This window comes from Hippopotamus amphibius, chromosome 16 (genome assembly GCF_030028045.1).
Source record: "Hippopotamus amphibius kiboko isolate mHipAmp2 chromosome 16, mHipAmp2.hap2, whole genome shotgun sequence".
Classification (NCBI taxonomy): domain Eukaryota; kingdom Metazoa; phylum Chordata; class Mammalia; order Artiodactyla; family Hippopotamidae; genus Hippopotamus; species Hippopotamus amphibius.
Window position 1 is genome coordinate 35,575,843 of NC_080201.1, and position 21,004 is coordinate 35,596,846.

General features: G+C 44.6%; 1 protein-coding gene across 1 annotated transcript; it reads right to left on the reverse strand.

Moving 5' to 3' along the window:
• Nucleotides 1–755: 755 nt before the first annotated feature.
• On the reverse strand, nucleotides 756–18,002 carry C16H16orf78 (chromosome 16 C16orf78 homolog). Its single transcript, XM_057710812.1, has 5 exons — nucleotides 17,853–18,002; nucleotides 13,959–14,072; nucleotides 13,291–13,423; nucleotides 3,284–3,536; nucleotides 756–903 (listed from the first exon to the last, which is right to left on the reverse strand). The coding sequence occupies exons 1-5, from the start codon at nucleotides 18,000–18,002 to the stop codon at nucleotides 756–758; spliced, it is 798 nt and encodes a 265-aa protein (XP_057566795.1).
• Nucleotides 18,003–21,004: the final 3,002 nt, after the last annotated feature.

The following is a 21,004-nucleotide window of genomic DNA, read 5'->3' on the forward strand; positions in this document are numbered from 1 at the left end:
CTTGCTAAAAATCACACAGCTAGTAAGTGGGGCAGTTGGGATTTGAACTTACTTGAAATGCTTTCAGGGACCTCAATTAGCAGTGGCTCCATGATAGGAAGGTAGCATCTCTGAACCATCCTGCAGGATTTGGCAAAGGCTCCATCAGGCAAGAGCAGGAGACTAAGGTGAGGACACTCTTCTCGTCCTAGCCCTGCCACTTCTCGCCTGTGTGACTCTGAGTCAGTGCCTTGCCCTCTGTGGCTTCTTTAAGTAATCCTCGTTTACCTGAGTTGACAGAGTCCTCCCCCTCCTGCTTTCCCAATCAGCTCCCCACCGTACACGCAAGAAGGCCAGCTCCCCACAGAGCCACGTCCCCAATGGGAGGTGGTGGAGATGGTAGGGCAAGACCTGGGTTGTGTGTGTCCCCAACAGCCCCTAACACTTTGTGCCTCCTGAAATCCCTCTGGAGACTCTGGGCTCCCATTTCTCACTTCCTCTAAGACTTCCTTTCTAAGAAGGCTTTTCCAAGGAGTGTTCTTCAGCGGGGTGGGGAGAAAACCCGTATGTTCTCCTGAGTTGGTTCTGACTTAGATGCAAGGATAAAACTACGTCAGCACGATGATGCAAGCAGTCTACCCTTGTTTCCTGATTGCCACTGTCTAAGGGGGATGCCCCAAGTCTGAAGAGCCAAGTGTGGTGTGCCAGAGGGTGGCATCTAGTGGCCGAGGGTCCAACAGCAGAGAGGGCTCGAGGTGGCCAGGGAGAGGAGCTATTTAGAGGGCTACACTGACGTTTCGGTTGAACACCTTTTTAGCATCTATCTCTTCTTCGACCATGTGGGGGTGGATGTCCACGTTCATTCCTGCATCCTTGCACAGCTTGAGCAAGGTTCGAATGTTGTTCTTGGACAGCCTCAGGTATCTGTGCGAGACAAGGCCAAAGAGGTCAGTTGAGGGTGGAGTCACGGTGGCTGCAAACTTTACTGAAAAGAGCTTAGACTTGAGCAGCGTCAGTGTGGGACCTCTGTAAAGCACTAGCCCTCTAGACATTTCTGGAGCTGACAGAGGTCTCATAAAAGACTGGGACACCCCACAGACTTGGGGGGAGTTTTTATTGGTATAACTCTTCCGGAAATCAATTTGGCAACATATATGCCAGGCACCCCCGCCCACCCAAACCAGGTTCATTATTTTTGACTCAGTAACTCCACTCAGGTCCTCAACTTATCCCAAGAAGAGAAGTCCGTGGAAACAAAAGCTATATAAACAGAAGTGTTTATTTGGGGGTTATCAACCATAGGAAAACAGGAAATTCCATCAGCAGAGGAATGGCCAAACAAATATTGGAATCTCCATTTTGTCAAGGACTCTTCTGCTAGCGTTAAAATGTCATAGGAAGGAAAAGGTGCAATATGGCTGTGATGTTATGCCAAATGGGGAGAAAAAAACCAAGATGCAAATCGTTAGGTGTTTTCTCTCATCGCTGCCATGTGTGTGTAATCTGAGTGAGGCCAAGGGCTGGGGGAAATACAGGACAGTGGAAATAAAGGCTGAGAAAGTTGTAGGAATAGAGGTGAGTATTTTTTAAGAGTGTTCAAACAATTAAATTTTCAATTAAAATTAAAAATAAAACATTGATTTAAAATATTAACTAAAGCCCCACTGTGCTGACTTATACTAAAGAATAGGACTGATTCCATCGATGTGGTTTAGAGAGTATCTCTGCCATCCTATCTCTTATTCCACCATCAACTTTGACCTTGCTCCCAGCTTTAGTGTAAGGAGGGAGGCTGCGGATTCAGGCTGCCTTCTGGTTGGTTACTTTGCTATAGATGGTGGGGGAGGAGTTGCATATTGACAGAACCCATTGTGATTGGTCTCCCTTCTCTTCCCCCACCTGCTTTTTTGGCCATACCTGTGGCCTGCACTATCTTAGTTCCCTGACCAGGGATTGAACCCCGGTCCTCGGCAGTGAAAGCCTGGAATCCTAACCAGGAGGCCGCCAGGGAGCTTGCCTTCTCTTTCAAGATCTATCCAGAGCGTCCCTGTTCTTACAACCAGTTCAGACCCCACCCACCAGTCCCCATACCTGTACTACCTTTCCCCGACAGCTCCAGCCACAGTCCGCCCCATCCCTCCCTGACCAGCCCAGCCCCAGGGGGACCTCACATATCCACCTGTGGGTGCGCACTAAGATCACAAAGGACAATTTCATCCTCTTCTTGGATGTTTTCCTAATGGCTTCTTAATTGCCATCTCTCCAAATATTCTTTCCTCCTACCCTGTCCAAGTCTCTTTTCTCCCCACCATGGAGCACAGGTAGGCTGTCTTTGGCCAGAGTCGATTAAAACCACTTTATCAGTCTGAAATCCATAGCCAAAGTCATCCAGCTGTGGAAGTAGCAAGAGCCAGAAGAAGCCCTCTCTAGTCAAGGGGGCTACCTGCCCATCTTTCAGCCAGTTCGCCATTCAACCCATCCTCCCCCAGCCAGTCAGCCAGCAGAACGTGACTCTGTGTTGGGGTCCTTGGATGCCAGACACCTGAGGTCATCTGAAACTTACAGCTGAGTTTGCTGCTGTGAACTCTACAAGGATGACTACCTTATCCTGTTGTCCTATTTCCTCTTCTACTGAAGTTTCTGAACTTTGTCAGTTGCATCTTTACAGTAAAGAATCATATTGGACTAGGGAGGGATGCTTGGATTTGAGGGCAGAAACCAAGCTGGTGTTGCTGAAAACCAGTGGGTCTTGATAAGTAAGACAAAGAACAAGCAAGAAGCGAGACCCCTTGACAAGAGCAGTAAATTCCAAATGGTTTCATACTTTGTTCATGGTCCTTTTGGAGTTTAAAACCACAAACATACAGCAGGTAGCCCCTGGGAATGGCAGCTACTGTCATCAGCAATTCGACACCATAGCATAAATGATCTCAGGGGAGTTCCCTGTTAAAACAAGGCCACGAACAATTCATTCTTTTCTTTGTGAATGATATTCATGGCTTCTTTCGTGAAACATATAGAAATTTTGGAAAGGGTGTGTATATGTCCAAAGGGGTGGCATCACAATGGCAGCACCTAAATGTCGTGTCCATTCAGGAGATGGTCCACTAGCGAGTGAGGCTGCTCAGAAACCCAACAGCTTCAGCCCTGGAGCAGCCCCTTGGGACTCAAAGACAGAACCCGGACATGCCACAGCCACCCTCCCTTGCCCTGGGCTCAGCCCAGGTGTCTGAACCACAGACAGTGGTGAGCAAGGCCTGGTCTTGCAGAACGCACCCAGCCCCACCCGAGCAGGGCTGCTCACCGGCAGCTCAGCACCTCCTCTGGCTTCAGCATCCTCACCATCTCCATCTTGGGCTCAGTGCCCTTCTCCATGAGGCTCTTCAGCTTACGCTCGTAGGAGGCATCGGGCATCTTGCCCACCCATTCTTTCAAGAGGGTCGACCTCCGTGGGACAAAGATAGTGTCCTGTAACATGGGTTCTATGATGCTTTGTCGACGGTATGGTGTTGAACGCTGAGTGGACTCTTGGACAATTGCATCCTTGATGTCTAAGCCTGAAATTGGACAGATGTTACCAGGGGGTTAGGTCCTGGTAGGGGTAAGTGGTCGGGTGGACAGGAAGGGAATGAGGCTAGGAAGGCAGCAGGGACTTCAAACTTTACTGAGATATGAGGTCTTTTCAAGGCGTTGGCAGGTTCTCCTTCTTAGCATTTGTTTAATCCCTATTCATCATTTTCTCCCTCCTTTCTCCTCGTCTCCTCAACTCACTCCCTTTCTCTCCTTTCATTCATTTCCCTCTCTCAATCTTCTCTCCTTCCCCAGAGAAAATTCACCTAAAGTAAACTTTAGCCTAAAGGGGGGTTAGGGGAAAGTATCAGAGGAGATCATCTTTGAGCTGTTTTTTTTAAAGGACGCATAGTTCATCAGATGAAAAAGGGAATAAAGTATCACAGGCAGGAGGAACAACACAAGTAGGTAGGAAGAAGAGTGTGTGCAGGCAGGAGGAACAGCATGGGTGGGCGGGAGGGAACAGCATGTGGGCAGGAGGGAACAGCATAGGCAGGCAGGAGGAACAGCATGAGTAGGCAGGAGGAGCAGCAAGGGTGGGCAGGAGGAACAGCATGGTGGGCAGGAGGGAACAGCATGGTGGGCAGGAGGGAACAGCATGGTGGGCAGGAGGGAACAGCATTGGCAGGCAGGAGGGAACAGCATGGTGGGCAGGAGGGAACAGCATGGTGGGCAGGAGGGAACAGCATGGTGGGCAGGAGGGAACAGCATAGGCAGGCAGGAGGAACAGCATGCAGAAAGGCACACATATGAAATGAAATAGTGAGGGTCTGATGTTACCCAAATATGGGGTTTGTGCTGAGTGAAATACTGTTGGGACTGGAACCTGGAGACCTTAATTATTTTGTTGTAAAATATACTCCTCTGTATTTTACAGATTTTTACCTGTGTGAATGGAATATTTTCTTCCGATTTCTATTTCTAACTGGTGTGACTAGTACAGAGAAAAGACTACTGTTTAAAATGTTTTTTCTAGTACACCAACAACCATACCAGATTTTATTATTTTTTTGACTGGAATTTCTTGAGTTTTGCAGAAAGGCAATATCAGGAGAAAAATGAAAATATATTCCTCCTAAAATTTATAAAAATTATGTACTCTTCTTGACATGTTGCATTTGACAGACTCCCCCAAACAATGTCAATAATGTTGAGAGCAGTCATGCCTCATTTTGTTCCTGATTTTAATTGAAGCGATTCAGCATTTCATCATTTACAATGATATTTGCCACTATTTTTGGAGTATGTTTTACAATAATTAGCAGCTTTACTCAGTTTACATAGTTTTTATTAGTAATAATTGCTTGATTCTATTTATTGCTTTTCTATCATCTACTGATATGATCATACGGTTTCCCTTTAATTTATTGATGTAATAAATTATGTTATAAGATATCCTGATATTGATAACCTAACCATTCATAACCTGCCATACTAAATCCCACTGGGTCACACTTTATTATTCATTTCATACATGGATATATTCGCTATATTTTCATGCATTGTCTATCTGCTAAAATTTCTTAAATCACTTTGCAGCAATATTATTGGGAGATTGGCCTAATTTTTTGCCTAATGTTTTACTTTTAAGGTTATGATGTCTTGTCAAATTAATGCAGAAATGTCTATATTTTATGTGGCCTGCAATAGTTGAAGTAACATTGGGAATATTTGCTTTTTAAATGTTAGATAGAACTTGGTGAGAAACCATTTGTCCTGGTGCCTTTTTTAGCAGAAAAGTGTCTACCTACCATCTTTCAATTTTTACCTCAGAAATTGCTCTGTTCAACTTTTCTACTCTTTATTATGCCTATTTTGAGAGTTCATGGTATGATAGGAAATTATTCATCTCTGCTGGGTTTTCAAATGCACTGTGTAGAGGTGCATATAGTATTCTAATTCATTTAATGTATTTCTTATCTTTGCTTATGCATCCTTTCTCATGTAAAATCTTATATATTTTTGACTCTTCTTTTGACAAAGCTCACGATAACTATTTGTCGCTTGGTTTTTATAAGGCTAGCTTTGCATTTATCCTTTTAACTACTTTAAATCTTGTATTTTATTAGTCTTAGCAGATATTCAATGATTAATTCTCTCTTTTTCATATTAATTATTTCCTCTATGTCATTAAATTAATAAAATTGTTAAATTATTTGTTTTATAAAGACAATAAAATTATTTTTAGTTTTTGCTGTAAATTTTACTCTGGACATAGATTTTGCCTTTACTCCGTGGATTTTGGTATGAAACAGGCTTATTTACATTAATTTTTTTCTTTGAAATAACAGTATTTTAGGAGCGTGTTCTTAATTTATGTTGAGATTATCTTTTAATTTTATTTCTAATTATTGCTTTAGGTGCTATAGGTGGCCCTAAAATCTTTACTATTTTGAATGTTAATGTTTTCTTTTGATGAATATGCAGATGATGTTTGTAAATATTCTTTGGTCATATAAAAATGTGTGTTCTCTATTCAAATATAAAGTTATGGTTTGTTCATTGCATTGTTAGATTCTTCTAGGCACTTCCTATAATTGTCTATTTGATCTGTCTATTGGGTTCTGAAAGAGGTATATTGCAATTTCTTACTATAGTTTTATTTTTGTCAGATTCTCTTTGCATTTCTAAAAGTTTGTCTATTTAACTATAATTTTTTTGGTGTGTGTAGGTTTATGGTTATTATTTAATCTCTTTAAAATTTTAAAACATTCCTCTTTTACCCTGTTTTTTCTCTTAGACGTAAATCCATCTCATTTGTTTCCATTTCTGTTATCTCTTTGCCTGTCTTTTTGTCATTCTTTCTATATCACATGATTTTAAGTGTGCATCTAGATTTTGATTTTTAAACCAATTATTTCCTAATTTGGTGCCTCTGCTCTCTTCTAGAGCATTTTCTATAAATGAATGGGTAAATGGCTGAGAAGTCCCTAAATATTTCTGAATTTGCAAATATCATTCATTCACCCCGACAGCAATTTATATTCGGGCTGAGGATAGGATTATGAATTGTGAGTTTTTACTCTCAGTAGTCTATACGTGTCATTTCACGTCTAGATTGATGTTAATCTGACTCTTTTTCCATTGTGATTAAAGTGTTCCTGTAAGCTTGTAAGATTTCATGAATAAAATTCAGAAATTTTACCAGGATATGTCCGAGGGAGTCTAGACTTTCTACAATTACGTAAATGGAGGGACAGGGACTTGGAGAGAGGCTGTGACTTGCCCAAGTTCTCATAATGAGTCAGTGGCTGAATTGGGATCTTTATATTCAGTACGGCTCTCTACACTGACAGCTGGTCCCTACTAGAGTGATAGGGTCAGGTGGCATTACCAGTCTGTTTGTGCATGGTGGAAACTGGCACTATGTTCTAGGAGAACCATGAGCTACACATCTTCATTGACACAAATGAAAATCCCTTGGAGAAGAGGCCACAGCTTTTCCTGAGACATCTGATCCTCTTCGGGGTCAAGGTAGGTCTCAAGTAGGAAAGAAGAGTAGTAATAGAAAAGGTAATGATAATTTTACACATTAGTTAACATTTGCTGCATAACTTATGTGCCAGGCAGCGATCTAAAGGCTTTCCAGGGAGGGGGGCAGTGCAGTCTAACAACCATATCACGTCCATTGAACAAATGGGAAAGTGGAGGATCAGAGAGATTAAGTCATGTGCCCAAGATGCCACAGACAACTAGGGGTGGATGCAGGAAAATGTGAACCTGGGTTGTCAATGCCTTTTTCTGGGAGCCTGTCCTGGGTACTGTCTTGGACAAAATGTCCCATGTTCCTGAGTCCAGGGCTGAGCAAATAAGTTAGATTTATGCTGAGCTGTGTTTGGGATTCTAGGGGCTGACTCTGTACTCATGGAGATGGGGGTGGGGGAGGGGGTTATTGTCCTCCAACCCTCTGCATTAGGAATGTGCCTCTGCTTGGCATTGACAGAATGTCCTGAGCATAGGTGGGCAAGGAGAGAAAGCCAAATGAATTCCATTTTCTTAGTGTATATGCTCAGATTTTGTCACGATTTACTTTGGAAATGTGTTCCAAATGCTTTCCCAGAATACTTTAGTGGTCCTTAGCCACAGTCACCTTTTAAAAATTCAAATCCAACTTGGTAGATTCTTTCCTACAATTTTCAATGACTTGTCATTGCACTCAGTTAGGTTTGCATTTTGGAAAGGCCAATCTGAGACATTTGCTTTCAGCTAAGATGGAGTAACAGGGACTGGATTTATCCTTCCATTTTAAGCAATTAAAAACTGAGGCCTGATACATGAAACAGCATTTTTCAGACATTGGCAATACAGTGCAGTGATCCTTAAGAAAAGGAAAACAGAAGAGCCCCAGCTGATGGCTGGAAGATGCTTCTAGGTTGCAGCACAGGGAGAGAGAACCTAGACAGGAGTCTAGCAGTCCCAACTCAGAGCAGGAGTCTCTCCCTGAGTTGGGGAGAGAGAATAGACAGTTTAGATTGGCCAAGGCAGCTAGAATCTACAGAGCAGAGCAACAGGAGAAATGGCTGCAGAGATCTGCACAGGTTTCTCTAAGCTGAGTGCTAATCAGGACATGCAGGAGAGGAACTGGACATGCTAACCAGGATGTGCAGGAGCTAGAATTGGTAGACAAGACCACTAAAACAGCTATTATAACTATATAACTCTGTATGTTCAACAAAGCTTGAGCATGCTAAAGAGAGACGCAGAACATTAAAAATGACCCAAATTGAAGTTCTAGAAATGAAGACTACAATGTCTAATATGAAAAATACATTGGATATCATTAACAGCAGATTAGGTATTGCAGAAGGAAACATTAGTGAATTTCAAGACATAACAACAGATACTACATGAAATGAAACACAAAGAGAAAAGCCTGGGGGCAAAAAACCTACTGAGTTATGAAACTTCAAATATGTGTAATTGTGGAGCCTGAAGGAGAGAAGGAGAGTGGAGGACTGAAAATATATTTGAAGAAATAATTGTCCCGAATTTTCCAAATCTGATGGAAACTATAAACCAAGAATCTCAACAACCCCCAAACACAAACACAAGAAACATAAGCAAACAACATCAAGGCATATATCATAATCAAAATGCTTGAAAGCCTCCAAAGAAGCCAGAGAAAAAGATACATTACAGGGACACATAAATAAAGATGACAGCCAACTTCTCATGGGTGACAATGAAAGCTAGAAAGCAGAGCACATCTTTAAAGTATTTAAATAAAGCAGCTTGTCAGTCTAGAATTCTATACTCAGCAAAAGTATCTTTCAGGAACAAAAGTGAAATAAAGACACTTTCGGATATATAAAAACTAAAAGAATTTGTCATCAACAAGCCCACATCATAAGAATTGTTGAAGGAAGAGTTTTGAGCAGAAGGAAATGACCCCAGGCAGAAGTTTGGACCTAGGTAAAGAAATGAAGAGCACTGGGAATGTTAACTATGGGTAAACATTAAAGACTCTCTGAAAGACACTTGCTTAAAGCAAGAGTAATAACAATGTATTGTGGGATTTACAATAACTTACAGAGAAATACAACGAACGACAATAATAGCCTGAGGGCAGAGGAGAAATGGAAGTATGCTCTTGTAAGTTCCTTATGTTCTACATGAGTGGCACAGATTACAAGGTGAAGGTGGCTGTGATAAGTCAAAGATGAATCCTGTCAACCCTAAAGCAACTACTAAGATAACACAACAAAGAGTTATAGTTCATAAGCCAACAAAGGAGATAAATTGGAATCTCAAATAATACTCAACCCTAAAGAAGGCAGAAAAAGAGGAAGGGGGGGCAAAGATCAGATGGAACAAATTAGAAACAAATACTAACGTGGTAGATATAATCTCAACTATATCAATGATTGCATTCCATGTAAATGGTCTAAATATCACAATGGGAAGATTGAAATTGTCAGCCTGGATTGAAATTATGCAAGGCCTAATCATCTACTGCCTATAAGAAACTCACTTTAAATATAAAGACCCAAAGAAATTAGTAAGGCCAACTTGGTCGCCATAGAGGAGGGAAGCTGTTGGAGGTTCTTAGGGTGGAAGAAGGTAGGGGTTAAACTAAATAATAGTAGTTAAAGTGGAGAGGAAGTGAAAGAGATGAAAGCTATGAAGGAGGTACAATATCTAGGACCCAGGAACAGGACATAAAGAGTGGTGGAGGGAGGCAACTTTTGACTCGGGCCACAGTGTTGGGCCAGGGCTAGCCCCTGTGATGGCTACTATGAAGGAGAGGCATGGGTTTGTGGAACCTGAGGGACATCCAAGCTAACATTGGGAGCTGGGCCTGTAGATGGAGCTCAGGAGAGAAGGCTGTCCGGAGATTAGAATTTGGAATTCACTAGACAGTGGTTAAAGCCATGCATTTGGATAGAATCAGCCAGGAAATGTGTTTAATGGGATGAGAATGGCAGTACTGATCAGAGGGGAAGTCAGAGGGGAAATTTAGGTATGGGAGAGGGGAAAGAAAGGAAGGTTGGTTACTAGCAGGTTAGAAATATATGAGGTTAAGAAATTTAAGTGGAAATTATGTGTAGACCAGAGAAGCCTATGGAAATCAGATGAAGCAGGGGAAAGAAGCCCACCAAATGGGAGCATTTTGCACCCTAGGTTCACAGAAGTGGGGTGACCCAAGACTGCAGCTTCAGCTTAGCCATATGGATCTGTTGCTGCCTTGGGTCTGGGCTGGGCTGGGCTGACCTAGAGGTGGTACTGAGAGAAGGACGAGGAGTCAACATTTATAGGTGAGCCCTCAGAGAGAACCAAGAGAGGGTAGTGAAAGGAAAGAAAGTAGAAGAGAGTGTCCTCAGGGACTTCAAGTGAGGAGAGGCAATTGAGGAAAGGGAGTGGCAGCAGGCTTTTGCATCCTGGATGTGGCAAATGGTAATCAGTGGAGGGACAGGGGTGGCATTTCAGCAGTTTAAGGGAAGTGAATGGGAGTTTTTGTGAAAATGAGGTGAGGTGACAAAGGCAAAACAGTCTGCTCTGAAAAGCAGCAGTGTTCCAACTGGGGGTTGTCACTGTTGTTTCTATTAGCTTTGGTGTTCCGGAGCCAGGGACAGTTAAAGCCATTCATTCAGAACACTCACAGCGTTTGGCAGACTCTGATTTTATGGCCATCACGGCACTGAACATGGAGGAGCAGGAGTCGTGTCTGCACAGAGTTGTCACACTCCAGTCCTGGAGGTGGTCGGGAGTGTTTGATGGTCACTCCCACCAGGTCACACAGAACCGTGACATGGAGAGTGGAAAGGGCTTACACTTCAGAGAGGGGACTTGGGACACACAGGGGATCTGGTTCTAAAAAGATGCTAATGATTTGGGTGCAGTGGGGCTGGGAGAGGTTAGAAACAGATATTTTGGTCTAGAATACTTTTCCTTGATGCACACTTATCCCCTCTTAGACTCCTGCCTTAGCCCTTAGCTGCCTCTATGCCCTTCCTAGAGGCCGCTTTGACTCCCAAACCAGATCCTGCTCACTCACTTTAGGCCTCCTGACTGCCTTCATAGCAAGTTCCCCTTGCTGCACCCAGGTTCAGCCCTGACTCAGTCCTGGGTGCCACACCTGGATGCCCAGGTGGTTCCTGGATGCCTCTGAACACCTGCTGCACTTGGGCTGCATGAACATCTGCTGACCCCCAGTGGCCATTGGTTGTGTTACATCAGGAGAGGGACAAATACTTTCCAACAGGGTGGTTTTGTTGCGAACAGGGGGGACTGCAGAGGACCAAATAGCTGGTGAGTCAGCCTGCCCAGCTGGCATCCTTGTACAGTAAGATGAAAAAAATTAATCAACTTGCATGAGAGTTTTTCTTAAGGAAGGAACAGCCTTTGTTTAGGAAAATATCTTGATAGACTAGAGTGAGTGTGGGATGAGGCAGTCAAACAAAGAAAACAAAGTGATTCCTTGAGATAAGAAGCCAATGGGAATATGTGGGACTGGGAAGGCAGAGGATGGAGCAGTGGGGAGAGGAAAGAGAGAAGAAGCGGAAGAGCTGGGCAGAACCAGGACTAGAGTGAGACAAATGAGGTACCCAGGGGACAAAATTTAAGGAGGTGCTTGCTCTCAGGCTCATGCAAGTGCAGGGTTGGCCCCTGAGAGAGACCACCTCCTTAAATCTGGTGCCTTGGGTGCCTGGCTTGTCTGACTCTAGTCCTAGTCTTGGGGTTGAGCAAGACATCTGGAGGCCACCCCTATAGGGAATGTAGCCGGGAAAATCTCCCGATGGCAGGCGACAAAGCACTTTGAAGATCAAGAGGGTATCATAATCGACTTCTAATATGTTTGCTGTGTAAGTCTGTGATGTCATTATTTCCCTTTGTTGCCCCAAACTTTCAGTAACGTCTGCTTACATACAAGACTTCACGTGAGAGGTTTCGGGAGAAGTGAAGGAAATGTGTTCTGTGTCTGGGTCAGCAGAGAGCAGGGAAAAGGAAACAGCCACTGGAAGTGAGGTCTACAGATGCTCAGGGTCCCAGCAGGACCAGAACACGGAAAGTGACAGGACACTTGGGGAAGGGATGGGGCTTCCCATAGGGCATAAGTCAATCTCTTTCTACTTTTTAAATAGGCTTTTTATTTTGGAGTATTTTTAGATTTACAGAAGAGTTGCAAAGATGGTACAGAGAGTTCCTATATACCTTCACTCAGTTTCCCCTAACGTTCACATCTTATATAAACAGGGAACAAGAAATTAACATGGGCAACTTAAAGAGCTTTTTTGGATTCCACCAGCTTTTCCACTGAAGAGCTATTCTAGGTTCAGTCCAGGATCCTGCACTGCATTTAGAGCCAATCATATTTAATTCTGACAGGCAAGTAAGCACAGTTTGGTTACAATGGCTTTTTCAATGAAAAAGAAAAAAGAACTTTCTCTTGGGCACAATGGGGGCAGTTTGTACAGGAGAACTAGCAGCCCCTACTAGAAGGCTCTTACCCATCTTCCTTTGGGCTAACTGGAATCCCTTCCAGATTTCTTTTTTACCATACACGTCCATCCCAAGAGGCCAGGTAGAATAAAGTCAACTGTTTTTCCAACACAGTCCACCTGAGAATGTTAGCAAAATGTTTACCTAGAAATAACCATTTGCTAATATTTATTGAGAACCTGATCTGTATCAGGCTAAGTGTGTTCCATGCCTCTACCCACAACAATACTGTGAAGCAGGTGATGTTATTGTTCCATTTTATAGATGTGAAAACTAGACCCCAGAGATGGAGTGGCTTGCTTGGGATTACACAACTCTGATATACAATTGTTACCTATTGGTGGGACTGGGATTTGAACTCAGGCACTCTTGGCAATAGGTATCTGGCATAACCCAAGCCCATCTCTTCTTGGGTGCAAGCACCACCTGGCAGATGTCAAGCCAGCAGGTGTGGGAGCTTCTGTAGCACCTTGACATTGTTACAGTATCTGAACTAATTAGATCATTTGGACATGAGGTTGATGTCATCGAAATGGCCTCAGGATCCGGGGAGACACTACGCTGGCTTCCTCCGAAGAGAACACCTTGGTGCCAGCTGAGCCTTAGCATCCACTCACCTCCTGTCCAGGTTACATCCCCTTGTGCTGTGATCCCCAAACAGTCATGTGGGGCTCCTGCATCCACAGAGGCTGGGTTGATGTGGATGGTGGTACCCTAAGGATGCTGTGAGCTTTTGGTCCCTCTGTTAAGAGGGCAGTTATGGGGACAGTTCTGGCATCCTGACCAAGGTGCTTCCCTTACCAGATTTCCTGGGCACTTCCTTGGGGTAGTTGCCTGCGGTCAGGCTGCCGAGACGCTTTCCCTCTGCTTCCACTCTGTAGAGCCTTTGGTACAGGGTGGAGGTTTCCCCATCCTTGGAGCTTTGCCCTGAGGCCTGGGAGGGGAGCTGGAGAGGCATTACAGGTTAGAGAATGGGATCTGGCTCGGCCTCCTTCATCCCCGAAATAAATGAGTTCAAGGGCTTGCTGAAAGGCAGGCGAGGGGGCCCAAGGAGAGGCCAGCTCTGGGTGCTGGGACACTGAGACAGGGATGCACACTGGTGTCTGCTCCTTCTGTCCCTGTAGCTCAGTGGGAGGGTGTGAGGGACCCTGGAAACCACAGCCTTCGCTGGCGGTCTCCTCTTTCCAATGGCACTCCTGAGTGGTTTAGGGAAGGGAGATGGTACCCAGGAAGAATGAACCCTTCTGCAGGGATGCAAGCCTTCCCACTGGGGTGTGCAGAGTGTTGGGTGGGAGCTGGATGGGTGGAGGGGGCAGGTGACCCATGTGGGTGCTAGTTTGGGGCAGCAATGAATTTTAGAGGCTTAAGTTAAAATAAAAAAAAGTAGCCAACCCCTTGCAGGCACAGAGCATGTGCCCCTCCTCCATGGGGAGATGGTGGCGGGGCTGGGGTAGGTGGGGCTGTGTCACCTGCTCAGAGAATGCCACCTGGTGCCTCCCTCCCTGCTGTTTCTGGACGTTTTTGGCTTTCTTTTCTTCCTTCACGGGTGCTCTAGAGAGTGTCACCAGATTGGGTTTGTTCTTCTGAAAGAACAGGGAGAAAAGCCCTTTGGCTGGCCCAGTGGGCAAAGACCAGCCCTGCACCCCGCAGAGGGGAAGGCACCACTGAGCTTTAGTACCCACTCTGGCGCTCCTGTCCCCTCTCTCATGGCCCCTCAGCCTCCAGACACACCTGGTGTCCATATCACACCACCCCCAGGCTGACCTTCCAGCCCCAGGTCTGGCTGTCCCTCTCCACCTCAAAATCCATCACTAGCTCCCTTTCACTCTCCACATGAGGGTCCCACTCCCCAGCCTGCTAGGAAGTCCTTCTGGCCCTCAAGTGGCCTCTCTAGCTGCCATTTCCCTGCTACGACCTCCAGTCTTCAAGCCCAGTCAGGGTGCTCCCTCTGCCCAGAGCCCCTCCTCTCCTCGCCCCACCCCCACCCCATCTTGTCCTCCCAGAGCTGTCATCACAATTCCTCCTGCCTTTCTATTTCCCCAGGTGCTCCTGTCTGCCTGGTGGGAATGGCAGGCCAGGCACATGCAAGTCCATTCAAGGCACGTGTGCTCGGCCCTCAAGGCACTGGGAGCACCTGGGAGAAGAGTAAGTTTCATTAGGGAGGGCCGGGGACCATCGAGGGAGAAGCCCACAGAGGCACATCCAGGCCCATCTCTAAGGGTGAGCGTGGGATGCTGGAACATCGTGGGGAAACACTAGACTGGGTGTCCTCTTGGGGCGTGCCGTGGGGTCTTGGCGTTGTGGGGTGATGGCTGAGACTGGTCTCCAGGTTGGACAGCCTGGCTGGCAATCCTGCTCTTATGGCTGAGTGGCTGAGCAACCTTGGGCAAGGGGTGGGTGGCTCTCTCTGTGGCTTAGTTTCCTTGTCGGAGGCAGGAGACGGCAGTAGAACCTACTTCATAGGGTTATGGTGGGAAATAAATGAATCACGGTGCAAAAGTGCTAAGACCTCCATGAACGTTGGCAACACTGTGTGGGTGTGTGGAAGGAGGCTGTCCAAGGTCCTGCTTGAGGCTATCTAAGGAGGCGGTGCTAGTCAACTTTGGGGTTTCGTTTGGCTTAGTAGGGGAAGGGGTGCAAGCTGAGGCCAGGGCTGACACTGCAGGTTGATTATAGAAAGACGAAGGCCAGCTCCTTGGGGGGTGGCCCACCTCCCACCTTTCCCTCTCAACCCTCTGCCTCTCCTCAAGAGTCACCTGAGTAGCTACCAGCCCCTATTTTTGGAGGAAACTGAGTGGAATGGATGTGGTGACACCATAGACCCAAAGAAACTGCAGCAGGCACGGATTCAGTGGCCCCTGTGGTTGAGACTTTGAACTCCAAGGATCTTCTTTGATGCCCAATGAATCACAAGGGGCATAGCCCTCTGGGTAGAACCATAATCTTGCTGAAGCAGGGAAAAGCCTGGACCACCAGGCGGAGGGGGAGGAGGCCGCAGATGGCCCCCCTCCAACCATCTTCACGAAAGGGTCCACCGCCACCTGCCATCCGAGACCTGCCGCAGAAGATCACCCTCTCTCTCAGGAGCTGTTTTCAAAATCCAAATGCTTCTGGCAGGGGCAATGATGCTTGAAGATTTAATTGTATTTTCAAATTAAATTTGTGCCCTCCCTGGGTCCAAAATTATTCACAATAAAAGCCACATATAAGGTAAAGCCGTGAAAACATTATTACAATATAATCTTATGAGACAAATATCATATGATATCACTTATATGTGGAATCTGAAGAAAAGCATACAAATGAACTTATTTATAAAACAGAAGTAGAGTCACAGAGGTAGAAAACAAACTTACGGTTACCAGGGGATAAAGAGGGGGAGGGATAAATTGGAAGATTGACATATACACACTACTGTATATGAAATAGACAGCTAATAAGAATCTACCACATAGCACAGAGAACTCTACTCAATACTCTGTAATCTCCTATATGGGGAAAGAGTCTAAAAAAAAAGAGTGGCTATATGTATATGTATAACTAATTCACTTTGCTGTACTCCTGAAATGAACACAACATTGCAAATCCAATACTTCAATAAAAATTTAAAAGAATATAATCTTAGTATGAAGAGATGGGATCGAATACATTCATCATAGAAGTGAACATGATTTCCGTGACTGAGTTCTGAGAGGCCCCAATATGGCGGGCAGGGTTATCATGAACGCCTTAGAGTAAAATGTTGGTCTGATGTGTTTAGGCGTATCTGATGGAACTGGCACTCCAGTTCCACTGACTATGAGTGATAGGTAAGCACATAACCAGAGCAGGAGCTCTGCTGAAAGGCAGGGGCCACTGAACTAGGTGAAGCAGGGGAAGGGGAGGTGGTGATGGGGAGTGGGCCTGAGAGCCCATGAGCTTGGAAAGTGGATAAATCTGAGTTTGAGCCCTGGCTCGGCCCCTCGCTAGCTCTGTGAGCTCAAGCAAATTATTCTGCTTCATCTCAGCTTCCTTATCCTTCAGCTGGCGATAAGAACGGTGCCGACCTTGCAGCCTTGCTGGGAGCAGTTGACCAGACAACTCATTGCAACGCTAAGCACAGGCTCCGGCACACGTGAAATGCATAATAAAAGTTATCATTGTTCCTAGTAATGCCATTTTCACCCATTTTTCTCTGGGGGCCATGAGAGTCAAGATCAGGTGGCATTCTCCACAGAGAAGACCACTTTCTAAGGACATGGCTTGATTTTCTGTAGATGATGGGCCCAGAGGGAAGCCTTGGGGGAAACTGGGGCAAAATTGGTTGTCATAGTTTCTGGAGAAAGAGGGAAAGGTGGTGCTACAGACTGAATGTTTTTGTCCCCCCAGATTCCTACGTTGAGATCCTAACACCAAATGTGATGGTGTTGGGAGGTGGGGCCTTCAGAAGGTGGTTATGTCATGAGGATGGAGTCTTCATAGATGGGACTAGGGTCTTAAAAAAGAGGCCCCAGAGAACATTCCTGTCTCTTCCTCTTTATCAGGACATAGCAAGAAGGCAGCCATCTATGAACCATGAAGCAGGCCTTCATCAGACACCAAATCTGCTGGCAACTTGATCTGGGACTTTCCAACTTCTAGATCTGTGAGAAAGAAATTTCTGTTGTTTCTAAGCCACCTGGTCTATGGTATTTGATTGTAGCAGCCCAAATGGACTAAGACAAGCAGTTACACTACTGATGCAGAATAGAAAGGAAGAGGTATGTTAGCAAGAGTCCCAGTGGGGATAAGTGGAGGTGGAGAATACCCTTTGACCTGGGACCATTATGAGAATGGAAGTGTCTGGGGACATTGGAAGGACCCATTTTACCATCATCAAGACACTAGAAGCTATTGCCCCTCAGCCCTTCTTGAACACTAACCAAGATGGCTTTAAGGTCCCTTCACCACGACTAAAGTAGACAGGTTTCTTCCTGACTCTAGGACCTTGATCTCCCTTTTCCTAGAACAATTTCTTTAGGCAGTTTACACTTGTAAATTCCTTCTCTGTCCCTTTGAGGTGCAAATCTTCTCCCAGCCTCTTGTCCAGTTTTATAACCCAGGAATATTTTTCTCCAGGGCCTGGGAGCCATCCCTTTAAAATGCAATCACCAGGAAAGATAGCATCCCCCACTTCCCAGTCTCTGTGGGAGGGCTGGAGCCTAACTATGAGGGGTAATTAGCCAATAAGGACAGCCTGATCACATTGGCAACCTCCCCGCATGTCCTCCAGTGCTTTTCTACTGGCTCACCCCAGTGCTTCAAACCCTCCCCTCACCCCATCACATCATGTTGCAATCATCTTGAATGAGCTTTCCTTGCAGGTTTTCTTCAACAGTACACACCTGGAGCGCTTGCTTTTTCTTACCCTGCCTCCGCTCCAGCCACTCCAACACCCGCGTGAGGTCTGACATCCGCCTCTCCTCGACCGTCCTCCATACATGCTTCCTCTCTGTGGGCAGGGAATCCTTCAGGTCCTCTGATTGCTCTGTCATCTTGGAGCCTTGGCTGTGCCTTGGGTAGAAAGGTGGCACACTCTCACTTTGTTGAACCCTCTGCCTCTGGTTGCTGGCCTGGATGACTCAGACGGTAGGGTATTTTCCTCTAGATGTGAACATAAAGGGCAGTGTTAGGCCACAGCCAGGACAGTGGCCTTCAAGGGTAGGAGGTCCAGAGGGTGATTGTGAAGTCACTGTCAAGCTGTCCATGGGAGTCAGAGTGGTGTGAGACATTGATTTTCCCCTCCTGGCCACTGTCCCTCTTTAGGCACTGTCCATCACCTGGACTCCACTATAGCCTCCTTTATGGGCTCTCCACCCTCATTTTCATAGACAGCTTACTAAAACAAAGCTCAGCTTACATATCTCCTCTTCTCAAAAACCTTCAATGGCTTCCTGTAGCCTATAAAAATGTAAATTTCTTAGTTTGGTAGGCTTTCCACAATACGCTCTAATGAGAATGAAGGTTTGTATAGGCTTAATTACTTTTATAGTCATTGAACAGATGCCTACTATGTGCCAGGCATGGTACTGGGGATACAATGCAAGATAAAAACATAGCCAGACCTTCTAAAACATACAGGCTGGTGAGAAAGACAAAACAGTAGTCAAATAATTACCCTGTGAGTCCATAATGACAAATGAAGATGAGTGCTCTGAAGGACAGGAAGATGATTCTAGGAACTAAACAAAACAAAAGAACCAGACTTGGATGGGTAGTGGGTAGATCACTTGGGGAGTGGCTGGAGTTAAAGCTGGTAAGCTGGTCTCAGTGGGGCTCTGGACCAGGGGACAAGCATGTGCAAAGGCACTGAGGCAGGATGGAAGCAGGAAACATGAGGAATAGCAAAAGACCAAGGTGGCTAGAAACTAGGTAATGAGCAATGATGCTGGAGAGGTGGGCAGATGCTGGATCAGACAGCAAATTGGAGGCCACAAGTTTGCCAAGACTGGGAAGGAAAGGGAAGCAAAGGGAAAACAATAAAGGGAATCAAACATAGGGAAGGGAGTGACATGATCAAGCTTCCTTTTTTGTTTTAGTAAAGTTTTGTTGTTGGAAACTATACACAGAAGTATGCCAGAATCACAAGTAGCTAGTGCCCCAGAATTTCCCCCTTATGGCCCCTGCTAGTCAATACCTCCCTCCAAGGGTAAACTCTGATTTCTAATTGCATAGGTTTGTCTTTTCTGTTGGGGTTTTATATAAATACAACCATACGCATGTAATCTTTTGTATCTGGCTTCATTTGTTTTATAATATATTTGCAGGATTTTAGTAATACATTCTTTAGTCTTTGTGTATGTGGAAATGCTTTTATTTTTGCCTTCATTTCTGAAGAAAAATTTGCTGGATAATAGAATTTTTGGTTAACAGTTTTTTCAGCACTTTGATATATTATTTCACTGTCTTCTGCCTTCCATTGTTTTATATGGGAAGTCAGCTGTTAATCATATTGTTGCTCCCCTGCATATGTCATTTTTCTCTTGCCGACTTTTCTCTATTTTTGTCTTTCAAGTGTTTTCTATGTTGAATCTAGGTGTGGGTCTCTTTGTATTTATCCTACTTGAGATTTGTTGAATTTTTTGGATATATACTATTTAATGTTTTTCACTAAATTCTGGAAGATGCTGGCCATTTCTTTTGTTATTTTTCCCATTTTTTTCTCTGCCCTTTTCTCTATTTCTGGACTCCCATTATACATCTGTTAGCATGCTTAATGTTGTCCCTCTGGTCTCTGAGGCTTTGTTCATTTTCCTTCAATTATTCTTTTCTCTGTTCTTCAGATTGGATAATTTCTATCAATCTATATTCAAGTTTAATCTTTCTTCTGCCATATATAATCTGTTGTTGAGTCTTTCTAGTATAATTTTCATTTCAATTGTACTTTTCAAGCCTGGAATATTCCTTTTTAAAGAATAACCTGTTTCCTTATTTAGAATCTCTCTGTTGATTCACTGTTGTCATACTTTCATTTAAAATTTAAAACATGGTTTACTTTAATTCTTTGACCATATTTTAATAGGTATTTAAAGTCTTTCAATTCAACATCTGGGAACACTCAGAGGTGGTTTCTATTGACAGCTGTTTTTCTGAGTATGTGTCACACTTTCCTATTTCTTCGTATAACTTGTAACTTTTTTGTTGAAAACTGACATTAAAAAAGTGTAGTAGCAACTTTGGATTCTAATTCACCTCTCTGCCCCCAAGGTTTATTGTTGCTGTTTTTTTCATTTGTTTATTTTTAAAATAACATCTCCAGGCTCTGTGAATCAGACAATCCCTGTCTGGGAATCTGGAAATTCTGTCTTCCCTGTGATGTGAAGCTGCTGAAGTTCTGATTAAATTTTTTATGTTCTTTTTTTGTATATTTAAGTCTAGCTTCCTAAGCACTGTCTCTGTGTCTACATCTGCATATCAGATTGGACAGAGATTGCGCTCAAACACCTCAACCATCTGTCCTCTGCTGAGTAGTGTGTGTGTGTCTAGGGCAGCTCTATCAGTTACCATGTTGCTACATAACAAACCATCCCAAAGTTTAGTGGCTTAAAACAAAAACATTTACTATCACGCAGTTTTTGTGGGTCAGGTTTTTGGGTGTGCTTTAGCTTTAGCTGGGTCCTCTGACTCAAGCTAAAATCAACGTGTTGGCCAGGTTGCTTGGCCCAGAAGGCTTGACTGGGAGAGGAGCTTCAAAGCTCCTCATCTGGCTGTTGGCAGGACTGGGTTCCTTGCAGTCCATTGAACTGAGTTCTTTCTTTGCTGGCTGTTGGCAGAAGGCCACCTTCAGTTCCTTGTGACATGTGCCTCTCCATAGGGAAGCTTACAACATGGCAGCTTGTTTCATCAGAACAGCAAGGGAGAAGGACTAAAGAGAGAACGAGAGCAAGAAAGAAGTCAGTCTTTTATAACCTAACCTTGGAAGTGACATCCATCACTTCTGCCATGTTTTATTTATTAGAAGCAAGTTACTATGTCCGGACCACACCCAAAGGAAGGA